At 42.6% G+C, this 13,261-nt stretch overlaps 1 protein-coding gene across 1 annotated transcript; it reads left to right on the forward strand.

The window, feature by feature from the left end:
* Positions 1 to 140: 140 nt before the first annotated feature.
* On the forward strand, positions 141 to 6,389 carry LOC139643937 (guanylate cyclase soluble subunit beta-2-like). The gene is made up of 15 exons (XM_071519253.1): positions 141 to 170; positions 1,235 to 1,308; positions 1,523 to 1,617; positions 1,764 to 1,924; positions 2,070 to 2,169; positions 2,323 to 2,549; positions 3,150 to 3,237; positions 3,344 to 3,447; positions 3,661 to 3,877; positions 4,122 to 4,442; positions 4,629 to 4,777; positions 5,022 to 5,168; positions 5,319 to 5,473; positions 5,615 to 5,820; positions 6,016 to 6,389. The coding sequence occupies exons 1-15, from the start codon at positions 141 to 143 to the stop codon at positions 6,387 to 6,389; spliced, it is 2,448 nt and encodes an 815-aa protein (XP_071375354.1).
* The last annotated feature ends 6,872 nt before the right edge of the window (positions 6,390 to 13,261 follow it).

Genomic DNA, 13,261 nt, shown 5'->3' on the forward strand with positions numbered 1-13,261 from the left:
CAGTGGAAATCAGCCTTGGTGGACTTTTTGGTTTTAGTTCTGACGTTGCGCTGTTATTCCTATCCACCAGTCACTCTGCTCCCCTGCTGTGTGTCTGAGCTCTTCTTGCTCGGTCTGCCTCTTACAGACTTGCCCTAGTGATGCTGGTGTCTCTGACCTGGCCTCATGATGTCAGATCAGACATGAATAAGATCCCAACGGCCTAAAAACTTTATCGATCCACACCACTTGTTAGCTAAACCACACTCTGTATTAGACCATATTACGCCGTTTTAAACTACAATTTGGCTCCATCTACTCACAAGCAAGCACAATTAACACTAACAGTCTAATACACTAGCAAGCACTAAACACAAACAAATGGACCCATTTCACTGTATGAATTATTTTTTTTAATGTTTTGTTTATTTTTTTTTTCAAAAAAACATTTTGACAAATTTGATAAAAGTATGAATAACAGTAGCCTAGGCTAATGATCAATTCATTTATTGGAATTTCGAGACATTTCGATCTGCCAGATTTGCTGATACCGCCCATTGAAAAGAAATGTACTATAATGCATTTTAGAAGGATACTCAACAAATATCAGAGCAAAACTATAATACTAAACAACAGAATATTCTAGTGATAGCCTAATAATACCTACTTAATAGGAGGTTAATATATATATATATATATACATATATATATATATATAAATTTATGGTACGATAAGGTTATTGTAAACCTTATCGTTGAAATTAAGCGGATCGCCCGCAAATCCTTTATTTCAGCACCAGGCGGGACTGGACAGCTCCTCATAGGAACCCGCTGTGCCCCCCCGCCCCCCCCCCCCAATGTACAAATGGATATATTGGTGGAGATGGCTGGTTTGAATGCATAACTTTTTCTTACAACCGGCGTGGTCACCATCCAGGGTTTAGCCTGTGGCTGGACATGGCATTTGCGCGCGGTCAGTGGAGAGAGCAGAGCCGCCGAAGTGACGAAGATAACCTGAAGGAAAACATGGCTTGCAGATAAATGGTGCTGTAAACTTGCCAAAGAGATGGTATGCTGCTTTTACACATGAGGCACGATGTGGTTTTCTGTTGACCGCTGTATGGATTGTTTATTTGCAAACATATCACCAGAATTGACTTCGCATTGGCGGCATAACTGTTATTTTAATTGCAAAGTTTAATTGCAGCGTCCTTTGTAAGCTATTTATTATTTACGTGTAATTTGTCCTCGACAGTATGGATTTATCAACACCTGTTTGAAGTCGCTGGTAGTTGAAAAGTTTGGCGAGGAGACGTGGGTCAAGCTCAGGTAAAAGAGAATTTCCTTTTTATTGAGAGATTCAGTAACAAAGCTTAGGAAAGTTTCTTTGCGTAAGAGTTGGTATATATGATTCATAACTTTTGGAGTTTAATTTTCAAATCAACAGAATAACATATTAGGAACTGCTTCAACCTCAGTTTTTTATCATCATCATCATCACCCAACACTCCTCTTCACTCTCCAACATCATCATGATGTACAGGGATGAAGCTGGAGTCCAAGATACCTTCTTGACATATGAAGTCTATACAGATGAAATCACCATGCAATTAGTGACAGAAGCGTGCAAACTGCTAGGTAATTTGTGTACCATTTGTGTTTACTTTTCCAATTCAAAATTAAGAAATTTGGTCCCTCTTTAATAGAAACATGTTAATATTCAAAAGGTTTGCTTATCATGTCCACCCAACCTTATCAGCCTATGTACTTTTGTCTTTTGGCAGAAGTGAAGCCAGAAGTGGTCTTGAGGCAGTTTGGAGAATATTTCTTTGAGTTCTGCAAACGGTCCGGCTATGATCACATGCTGCGGACTCTGGGGGGAAACTTATTTGAATTCATTGAGAATTTGGATGCACTTCACAGCTACCTCGCCCTCTCCTACAAGGTGCCTGCCTCCATGTTTGTTGCCTTTCTGTCGCCTACCTCTGTCTGTAACTCCTGTTTTTCTTCTTTTCTTGACTGTTGTGCCATGAAGACAAAAAAAAAAGCCTACTTGCTCAACCAAAGCCATTATCTGAACATGCTTGCAGGAAATGAATGCACCATCATTTCGGGTGGAGAGGAACCGTGAGGGCACCATGTTTCTCCATTATTACTCAGACCGCAGAGGGCTCTGCCACATTGTTCCCGGTAATTAGAGGAACATCCCATGACTTGTATAAAATCGTTCATTTCCTTTTGTATTGTTGTCATCATTTTGCCATCAGTGATTCATTTTCTGGTCAGTGGAGCCACATGGCATGTGTCAGGGTCAACTCACAGTGACAACACTACCTTCCACAGGCATTATCGGAGCTGTTGCTAAAGATTTTTTCAATAGTGAGATAACAATGGAGATTGTCAACCAACTGGAGGAGCTGGAGAGGACTGGGAAGAAAGAGCATGTGGTGTTCCTGGTTACCCAGCGGCCAGCTGCTGCTGCTGCTGCTGGGTCCAGTGCAGTCAGCAGCAGGAATCGGCCCTCTTCAAAGACCCAGTCCCTCCAGCATCAGACTGACAGACGCAATGCAGTGATCTGGAGCAACGAGGTCAGACATCTACGCTACATACTCTGTAAAAAAAACTAAACAGTATTTCATATACACTACCAGTAAAAAGTTTGGACACACCACATTTTTCTTTATTTTTACTACATTTACCACATTTTAGAATAATAATAAACATCCAAATTATGAAATAATACAGATGGAATTATGCAGTGACCAAAAAAGTGTTAAACAAATCAAAACTATCTTATATTTTAGATTCTTTAAAGTAGCCGCCCTTTGCCTTGATGGAAAGGCAAAGGCTTTGGAAAGAAATTCACACATATGCATCAACTTCACTATTTCTATTTGTCTAAAAAACAAATTTCAAGCATTTAAACATAAGCCTTTAGATCAAAATGGCTTTAAGATAATGAAAAACATAGTACAATCAATCAGATGTGTCCAAACGTTTGACTGGTAGTGTAGCTATAAAACTTGTGTATAGACTACAAGATTTTCTACAGGTGTCTTCTTCCTCAGTGTGGATTTTTTTTCTAAAGGGGACGAAGTGAATCATACCAATACAAGTTTGACTCCATGGATTATAGAGAAATACTTACGCTGCCCTCTCTGTGTCCTTAGCCCCTTGTCCAAAAGAGATCCAGTGTCAGTTTCTCCATGTACAGGAGTCACTGGGAGACAGTCAGAGGGCTGGTCCGGCTCGGGAAAGGTACAGTATACAGTGGACACACACACACACACAGACGCGTATATTTGCGTCTTAATATATCATCTGCAAAGTTACAAATTCCTACACCCTTTTTCTCACCATACAGGGAAACTGTTGAGGGGCTTTGAGCCAGTCTACCCTAAGACCCTTAACATTGATCTGAAGACGTTCTGCAATGCTTTCCCCTTCCATATAGTCTTCGATGAGCAGGTACAGCAAGAGGCCTACAGAAAGTGACCTTGTTCATATTACAGTTATGGGTGGTGGGCTTTGTTGATGGTCATGTTGAGAGCTTGCAATCAATTTCTCGACCACAGAGCCCTATTTGAGCATAATTCAGTCGAGAGGTTATTTCAACCTTTAAACATGAATAACTGAATCATATTAAACTAAGTGGAGTGATCCCGGTGGTCTCTGGGACAGCTGGTGGTGCGTCAGGCTGGGGTGAACCTCCAGAGGATCGTCCCTGGGCTCCAGACTATGAGCATCCATCTGGACCAGTACTTCAGCATCGTGCACCCTGAGGTTACCTTCACCATCTCCAGCATTAGGACGTTCATCAACAGCCACTTTGTCCTGCAGACACGCAGAGACATGATGCCCGAGGCATGGAGGGACAGGCCCATGTTGCAGCTCAGAGGTAGGGGAGAAAAGAAATATATAAAACCATACACCATCTACCCTTTCCAGATGAACAACCATTCCTGCTTGCGCTGAAAAATCTACAGTATGTAGTAAATTCTGTTCTTTTTCTCTGTAACTTCTCAAATTGTCTGGCGGTTCTCTCTATGCTAAATGCTCTGTTCTCTCTGTTCCAGCAGTCTGCTCTGTCTCTGTTCCCAGACCAGCTCCTTTTAATATCTTTCTGTTTCCCCTGTCTCCAGGTCAGATGATCTGGATGTCCTCTCTGGGATGTATGCTCTATCAAGCCTCTCCTCTGCTGAGAAGCCTTCAGGAGCTGGAGGAGAGACACATGCACATTTCTGACATCGCGGCCCATGACGTCACCCGTGACCTCATCCTGCTCAATCAACAGCGACTGGCGGAAATAGAGCTGTCCAATCACTTGGAGAGGAAGAAGGAGGAGCTCCGCCTCCTGTCTCAGCACCTGGAGGAGGAGAGGAAAAAGACAGAGAACCTGCTGTACGCCATGCTGCCCAAACACGTAGCCAACCAGCTCAAAGAGGGCAAGACCGTAGAAGCAGGTTAACGGCATGCACATACACATGCTCACACACAAGAGTCTCAGTATTTCACTTGAATGATCAGTATGTTTGTGTGTATGTGACTGTATCTGACTTGAATGTTGTTTGTGTCTGTGTATGTGTCTGTACATGTATGTCTGCTTGTGTGCATGTTTCTGTGGATTATGTGTGTGTGCATCCCTACAGGAGAATTTAAAGAGTGTACTGTACTGTTCAGTGATGTGGTGACCTTCACTAATATCTGCGCCCAGTGTGAACCCATCCACATCGTCTTCATGCTCAACTCCATGTACCTCCGATTCGACCGACTCACCACTGTGCACAATGTCTACAAGGTACACAATAAGATTTGACCCTTTTTTGTATTAACTTTGATCACAATAGACGTGACAACAGAAAAACATTCATATTGAGTTTCTGCTTTTAGCTCAGTAAGGGGAGGAAGAAAATCAGTGCAATGAAATTAAAGTTTAAATTTGTCATTTGTCTTCACTTTTCCACTCACTTTTTGAACTGAGTGAACACCACTATCTCCAGTGTGACAGTTAACCTGAAGTATGTTTGTTTGGTGTTCCCCAGGTTGAGACCATAGGGGATGCCTATATGGTGGTGGGTGGGGTTCCCATCCCTGTCTCCAGCCATGCAGAGAGGGTGGCCAACTTTGCCCTGGGCATGATCTTGGCTGCCAGGGAGGTCATCAACCCCGTGACTGCAGGGTCCATTCAGGTGCTGGAGTGTCTCAAATACATCTACTGATGTGAAGGATTGAGATAGAACAATTTTTTGCATTTATAGGCTGACAGGCAGATTCTATTCTATTCCATTCTATTCCATTCTAACACGGCGTCTATCATGTGACCTGATGTGTCTCTGTAGATCCGTGTGGGTCTCCACAGTGGTCCTGTGCTGGCAGGTGTGGTTGGGGAGAAGATGCCTCGCTACTGTCTGTTTGGAGACACTGTCAACACTGCCTCTCGCATGGAGAGTCACAGCCTGCCCAACAAGATCCATCTGAGCCCAAGTGTCTACCAGTGGGCACACACACACTCGTGCATGAAAACACATGCAAACATACACATTCCGACATGCACCGTGAACTCTGTGTATATTAGATTACCCGTCCTCTTCCTGGTTAACCCCTTTGTTTCCATGTCCTCTGTCCCCTCTCTTAGGGCTCTGAAGGATAAAGGCTTTGTTATACACGAGCGAGGAGAGATTGAGGTGAAGGGGAAGGGCAGGATGACCACTTACTTCCTAGAAAGGAACCTAGGAGTCAGCGAGCAGCAGATTATGGGTCTCTCAGTCGCTGAAGCTGGCTCTGGGCAGCAGTATGGACCGATTAGCTACCAGCCAAGTCTCCATAGACTAGGGCGACCAGGTCGGTTTGCTGTCTCTGACTAATCCTAATTCTGCATCTAGTGGTTTACTCTGTGCTTGACCTTACAGAACATGGACTTCCCATGGGGATTTATTGGTCTCTTAATGTCTTGCTATATTAACGCATCCTGTCTCCATATCAGCTGTACATGACTCATCTTTCTCTCTCTCACTCACTTTCTCTCTGCTTCCATAGGCATCCAGAGGCAGAAAAGGGTTGATCTTTGCTTGATCCCTATGAAATATGGAGACAGCCTGAGTGAGGCCTCACCATCATCCCGGATCTCTGATCCCAAGCCCGGCCCGGCTGTCAAGCCCCGGGACTCCGAGAGCTACGGCAGTCTGCACACTGATGACCAGTCAGAGGACGGAGCTCTAGGTCAATTAAAAGATACAGATGAAATACAGATGGAAAATTATGGCCAATCAGAAATCAAATATGAAGAGCAACAATTGAATGGATTAGATGATGACGCTGAGGAACAGCTGATGATCACTGCTGCTGCGGGAACTTCGTCCCGTACCAATCAGAACAAACGCACCCGAACCAGGCTCTGTGTCGTCCTGTGAGCTGGAATTAGGATGCTGACTGGCTGACTGACCAATTGTCTGTTTAACTGATGAAAGTATTTATCCACCAAGCGACACCATATCTATGTAACATCTGGCATTGCTGCTGAACAATCAGCCATTGAGAGTCTTTTCAACAGTCTTTTTGAAGACAGTCAAACCTGCTCATGGTATCTACATCCAATGGCAACTTCAACAAACAACAAACACTGACAGTCTGCCTTTACAATGGATGTTTTGCATGTAGCAGATCAAACATTGTGTTAAAGTTATGTTATGTTAAAGAATTCTATATGTTGTGTTCGTTGCTCCCCTGTATCTGTCTGACTTACTGAATAATAAACTTGATTGGCCTGCCAGTGACTGAGTGATTCCCAATGAACCTTACCAGCACTGAAGGTAAAAACATCCAGTTTAGTTACTTTTAATTTGTTTTCAGTGAACACATTGTACAGACATGTATGACCAACCTTTTCTTATCTACACTTAAATGTAGTATTGTTGCTATTTAAGGCCATTTTCCATGATTATGTATGTTATTTGGACTGACCCATGATGAGAAGGACAAGGCTAATAATGGTGAAAATAATGAGCACTTAGAGTATGTCAAAACAATTCATAAATATTGCACAAACCTTGACTTACAACAACATTGACTGTTTAGGCAGCACCTTATTTCAATTCCATATTGGTAGCAAGTTAGCAACTGAGCAGATCATTTAAAAATAGTGCTAGATTATTTTAATATGAGCCTTCCACACATGAAAATAGAGACTACAGAGTGCGATTCAGTCTGATAAAAAAGAAACTCACTCTTTATGAAGAAGCAGGTCTCACATGTTCAAAGCAAACGTGCATGTGGCCTCTCACCACCCTATTTCAGTTTACATTGTGAAAAGAAACAAGGATGAATAAATAATGATGCTGATATTGCTCACGAGGCCGGCTCTGAGACAGTGACCACAAACGTCTGTAAAAGGGCTGTCACCTGCGGGTGTGTGCCTTGCGCCGAAATGACACCCCAGGCTGGGAGAGGAGTCCAGACACCTGATCCTCACTGAAGAGGGCCCAGTGTCTCATCACCGTTGACCGGGCCTGGATTGCCATGACCGGATGAAAACAACACCTGTAACCAGAGTCTGTGTTTGTGTGGTCAGGTGTGATAAAATCAGTCTCCTGGCTCACTCTATGAGAGCCCAGTCGACACTGACCTAGATGAAGAGGCTAACCTGTTTCTCGTCACATACGCTATAGGCCACAGGAACTCCATTCATGTCCACCTTTTGGTCTGTGGCCACTTCCCACGTCTTTAAAAGTCGCTGCTTTCCTCAAGAATCAGTCTCAGTTATGGAAGCCAGCTCACTGGTTTTCTGATCCTCCTGGTGCTTGGTCAGGACTGGCCGGTTGGTGTAAATGTCATCCACAGGCAAAAGAAATGTGACCGTTTTTACCTTGGCCCTGGAAGATCAAATGAATGACAAGAACGACAAGGCATCAAAGCTCCAACAAACCTCAGTACTGTATTGGTTGAGCACATGAATTAAGACTATGACTTTCTCATGCAAATAGGGCAAGGATGTATCAGATCTAGCCCAGCTCATAATACACAAACAGACAAAACTTTTGTAGGTTCAAATAGGCTACATTCAAACTAGCCATAACTAGTGTAAATCCTTTTATTAAAAGCTCTGCCATATTAATTTTAGAGCAAATTTGATTCAAGAATGTTGCCTTTAAAGCGACTTTAAAATCTTTGTGATCAAACGTAAGGGGAGATGCCTGTCTGTACCTGTTTTTGTGTACGTATTCCTGGAGAGAACGCCTGTTGGTTACTTTTCCCATTTCTCCTCTGGCCGAATTCCCAAAGATGGCAGATCCGTTCCCATGTTGGACTTCTTCTTGTAGCCTTCCCCATCCTGAGTCGCTCCTCCGCGTCCTGTCTGTCCTTCCCTCTCTCCTGGTCATCCCAGACAGGTTGGAGCTTATAGAGTATCTTCGGACAGTCATGACAGCGTTCTCTGTAAAATAACATGAACATGATACATTTGGGTATGGTCATCTACTCTTGACCAGTACGGATTCTGTACAGTTGCACAGTGCATAGACAGAAATGGATTGGAAGGATTCAACTAGAAAGAAGAGGAAGGCACCATATAAGGAGACACCCCAATGTCTATTTTAATATCCACATTTTCTATCTCTTCCTAAGATGTGATAGCTTCTCCTGTATTCTTACAATAAATACAACATCTTTTATTTGTCCTCTTTCACATATTCTGTTGCTGTTTTTGGAGAAAAAAAATGCATGTCCAATAAATTCCACTTGTCTTAAACCACTAAAATGCTCCTCAACTGTCTTCCGGGTTTTTCAATACACAGGATTGTGGGACGTGAAAATTCGCACAAAGGTGTGAATATTTAATGTTAAATATTCATAATAACACTACTTTTACTTAATTGTATTAATTACATACCGTTCAATTAAACAATCAGACATGGTTTCGGCGTATAACAAATGTTTTCTCAGGTGCTGTAAACTGTGATGAAGTTTGACAGCGCGCAGTTTTAGATGTAGGCTAAGTGTCTCACCTTAAATGATTGACCTGAATTTACCCTTTGATGACCGTGGTGCTGTTGTAATAATATAACTACCTCCACCTGTGCTGTTGCAGGCCCACAACCTTTTGCTTACCCTTGTATTGTGCCTCCAGGACCGGTGCAGACGCGTTTCTTCTCAGATTAACGTAGGGGTTCTCCTCCATGCCCGCCCGCTGCTCCGCCGCTGAAGCCGCCGGGCTCGCTTCCCCTGGCACGGCCCCAAACGTCTGCTGACCAAACTCTCCCCGCAGCACCCGGTTCTCCGTCTCCAGCTTCTTGATTTCGTCACGCATCTCCATGATGACCTGCGCCAGGCTCCGGGTGCTCTCCATGGTGCCGCTGCTGCGCTGCCAGTACCACGGCTTCCCAAACACCGGCGGGGATTCGTGCACGAGGAACTCGCTGTGCTGTTGTGGTTTTAACATGCTGGCCCCAGCGTCTTCTGCGGCTCTCTGTTGTGTGTGTCTCAATCTCAGTCCAGATCTTGTTCTGGGGAGATTATGTCGCCTTTCACCACTTATACAGCTGAAAGGGCTCGGGTGATCAGCCACCGGCACACAATGGATGTTTTATTAATTAGCCCCGGGGTCCAGTTTCAGGAAAACTAAGCAGGGGTCGGAAATGAAATGTGCACGGTGCAGGAGCTTGAATGGCGGGAGACCCACGGGCCTATAGGCTCACTGAACTGGCCAAGTGATTCTGGCGTCTTTTTGGGCCTGCAGCATACGTAGCAACTTAATATTTTAGCTCAAGAAACAGAGAGGTGAGAGAGATTTTGTTGGCAGCACAGATGTTCATTCACCCTTCCACCCGTGATCCCCATGTCTCCATTCCGCTTACAATATCCTCCTCCTAAAATATTAATTCAATCTGTCAGCAAAGACAAATCTAGGAAGGAAACAGAAAAAGGCCACTACTTTTCTTTGTGGTTGCGATACAGCAGAACATTTTGAAAAAGACTCAACATTTGAAAAGAAGGGAAAATATAAATGAATGGCACAAGTTATCTGGGTGCAGGTCTTTCAAACTGCTTAGTGTGTGTGTGTGTGTGTGTGTGTGTGTGTGTGTGTGTGTGTGTGAATCTCTCGGCTTCTGTCTTACTAAGTGGTCCTCTATCTTTTGAATATGTATGTTGTTACTAGATAAAGACAGGGGTCATGAGGTTAGCCCAGTGATGACAGACAGTCTTAGGGGGAAAAAAACATGAAAATAAAACAGCCGTTTGATAAATAATAAGACAAAAAAATCCCTACAACAAACATCAAATGAAGGCAGGCCGCTAGGCACACAAAGGAGAAAATTACAGGTAATTACACTCATATACATACACTGTCAATGGGGCTTCCACAGCCGGGATTGTGTGGTCAGGTGTTGTACTAATCGAGCTCACATGGCCACAGGTTGTAACCCACCATAAATAGACCAGACAGGGTTTGGCGTAAAAGGACCGTGGGTGAGACAGCAGTCGGTGAGTGCGCCTGTAGCGCAGATATACTACACAAACAAAATGATTTACGTTGCTGTTAAGAGTAGTTAGGTCACATAATTGTGCACTTAAGCTGTAGGGCTGAATATAGGCTTCGTGCGGAGGCTATGCAGAGGCCAATAATGTAGCCTAATAATACCGAAAATGTAATAAAAGCCGATAATCTGATAAAAACAAGATAAAAACAAACTGATAAAAACAGTTTTGCCAATAATGTAATAACTTATTAGCCTATACATTATTGACAAATTATTGCATTTTTGGCTTGTAACATTATTACATAAATATATATATATATAATAATATATATTTGTAGCCCCTTTTTTGCCATTGAATGTTAAGTTGTCTCCTCTAGTTTCCTCTAGCCAAATCACCAGTTTGGCTGTTAGATGATCAGAGTTGCCTAACTGAAGTACTGATATTCATGTGGTATTTTGGCTTACTTTTGACTATGTAAATGTTCTTTGAACAGCATTTTAACACTACATAGATTCAAACTGTTCTCAGAAGAAAAGTCAAGAGAAAAAGAGTGTGTGTGTGTGTGTGTGCGTCCTCAAATGCCTCAGCTAAATTAGATCAATGCTTGAATCTCTATGAATGCAACTGACTATGAGCCACTGCATATTTATACTGAGTGACAGCCTACATTGTGGTGCACTTTAATTTCTTATTTTGATACACACTGAAATGCTAGATCCACCATCAGCCATGCAGAGTGGAAAATACACTTGCATGTCAGATATACTAATATGCCTCTGTACCTCTTGTTATGAATAGATTTGTGAACAAGTACTAAACTGAACCACGTTATGACACTGTCTAGCTATGTAGCCTATACCAAAGTGATCCATTATTTGTCTGTTTTGTACAAATATTATACAGCTGTGATGATGAACACATAGCCTTATGTTCAATGGTTCTTACTAAACAGCTTATTACCTTTCAGCTTGGTTAAACGGAAGAACAGATTGAAGAGAGAGAAAAGGAAAGGGTTATGGAGGGTCAACACATAGTGGAGCCCCGTGATAAAAAGCCACCTAGTGGTCACAGAAGAAAACTACAACCACAAAGAAGTTTCTAATGCAGGAAAAAAAATTTGAAGGAACAAACACCAGTGGCATGCAATATGGTAAACTTCCAGATGAGCTTTATATTCTCTCAGCCAAAAACATGCTCATCATTTCCTAGGCAGTAGTACGGGGTTTGGATAATATCACTTATTTTAGACTCAGAATACTTAAGCCGAGTGAGGAAAATATAGATAACTATCAGTAGTTGTCAACCAACACCACACATTTTAGGTCCCATAAACTGTCGGTCCTTCCCAGCTTGTACTTGGTTAGCAAAGACAGGTATGATTACATACAAACCTGACTACAACTTCACTTTAGAATGGCAGAACGAATTTCAGGTTACTTATCAAAATTAAAGACTTTAATCCAAATTATTTTTACGTGGAAGATACACATTTCACTTCATGTGTAAAGATGAAGAGACATTTGAAGAGTGTTATTACATGATTGGTTTAGGTTACTACATTATTCAGCCAAAAAATAGTTAACAAGCCAATAATGTAATGACTGGGTTATATATAATAAATTATTACATTATTGGCAAAACTGTTATTGGTTCAAGATATTATTACAGCATTGGCTTTTTAGTACATTATCAGCTTTGTTACATTTAGTTACATTACATTGGCAGTTCTTACATTATCTGTAGTTATGACATTATTGGCCTCTACATCACTGGTCTGCTCCAATGTGTAGTTTGATTGTGGTCAGTAGTGCAGTCCTAGTAGTGCAGCCAAATAAATAAATAAATTAATAGAACAAAACAAAAAAATCTGCCAGGCAGGCAATGGCACAATGCTAAAATGTTCCTCATAAGTCCTCAGGTTTTTGTATAGCATAGTGGATTCTTCACAAAGTCCATCCACAAGTAAGGCCCCCTGCAGCTCCACCATATGACTGTTGAAAAGCACATTGGCATATATGTTAATATTCACACAGTCTGTCAAATACATTACATACAAACATTCTGTAGCTACAACTGAAGATCAGTTTCCAACATGAAAAGTGGATGAATGAAGTATATTGTCTTCTCTTTGCGTTGCTTCTATTCCATTCTGCTAGCTCTTTTGGTAGGTGAGGTTGGGCCGATGATCATCTTTAAACAAAGTATAAAATATAAAGAGTTCTCTCTCAGTGTGGATAGCAGTAGCTACTAGATGTGCCACATGATAAGTTTGAGACATTGTACATAGCCAACATAGTAACCAGGTCTTGTTGTCTGTGACCTGGACTGAACAGTGCTGGCTCATAGCAACCTGACCCCATCAGAGTCTAGGCCACTGGGAGGGAGACAGGTACACATAAGCCGGTCTGTAGAGGAGAGAAACCCAATCAGCCCCTTCTTTCTGGTTCACAAAATAGGCTACAGAGAGGGAGGGAGGAGAGAGAGATGAGAACCAGGGGGATAGAAATGGTGATGGGCTGTTGGTGGAGCTGGTGAAGTAAGAGGTGGGGCGAAGAAACTCAATCCGCTGTACCTCAGGTGTTTCGACCACAGAGGCGGAAGGAGAGGGAGAGTGAAGAGCGAGGCAGAGCGAGATAGGAAATATGTGGTTGTTTTTTTTTTTATCAGGCAGAGAGAGAGAGAGTCAGACAGAGAGGAAGACATAAGAACAGACCAGACAAAGAGAGACAGAGGGCTGCATGCTCTCTTGTGCCCCCGGCTGCAAGTCCAGGGCCACTTAACCTGCATTCATGTGCAGTGCCCCAACGCA

The sequence above is a fragment of the Centroberyx affinis genome, unplaced genomic scaffold (assembly GCF_046629955.1).
Source record: "Centroberyx affinis isolate AG114_WGS23_722 - 3 ecotype Tasmania unplaced genomic scaffold, CSIRO-AGI_Caff_v1 ptg000677l_1, whole genome shotgun sequence".
NCBI lineage: Eukaryota > Metazoa > Chordata > Actinopteri > Beryciformes > Berycidae > Centroberyx > Centroberyx affinis.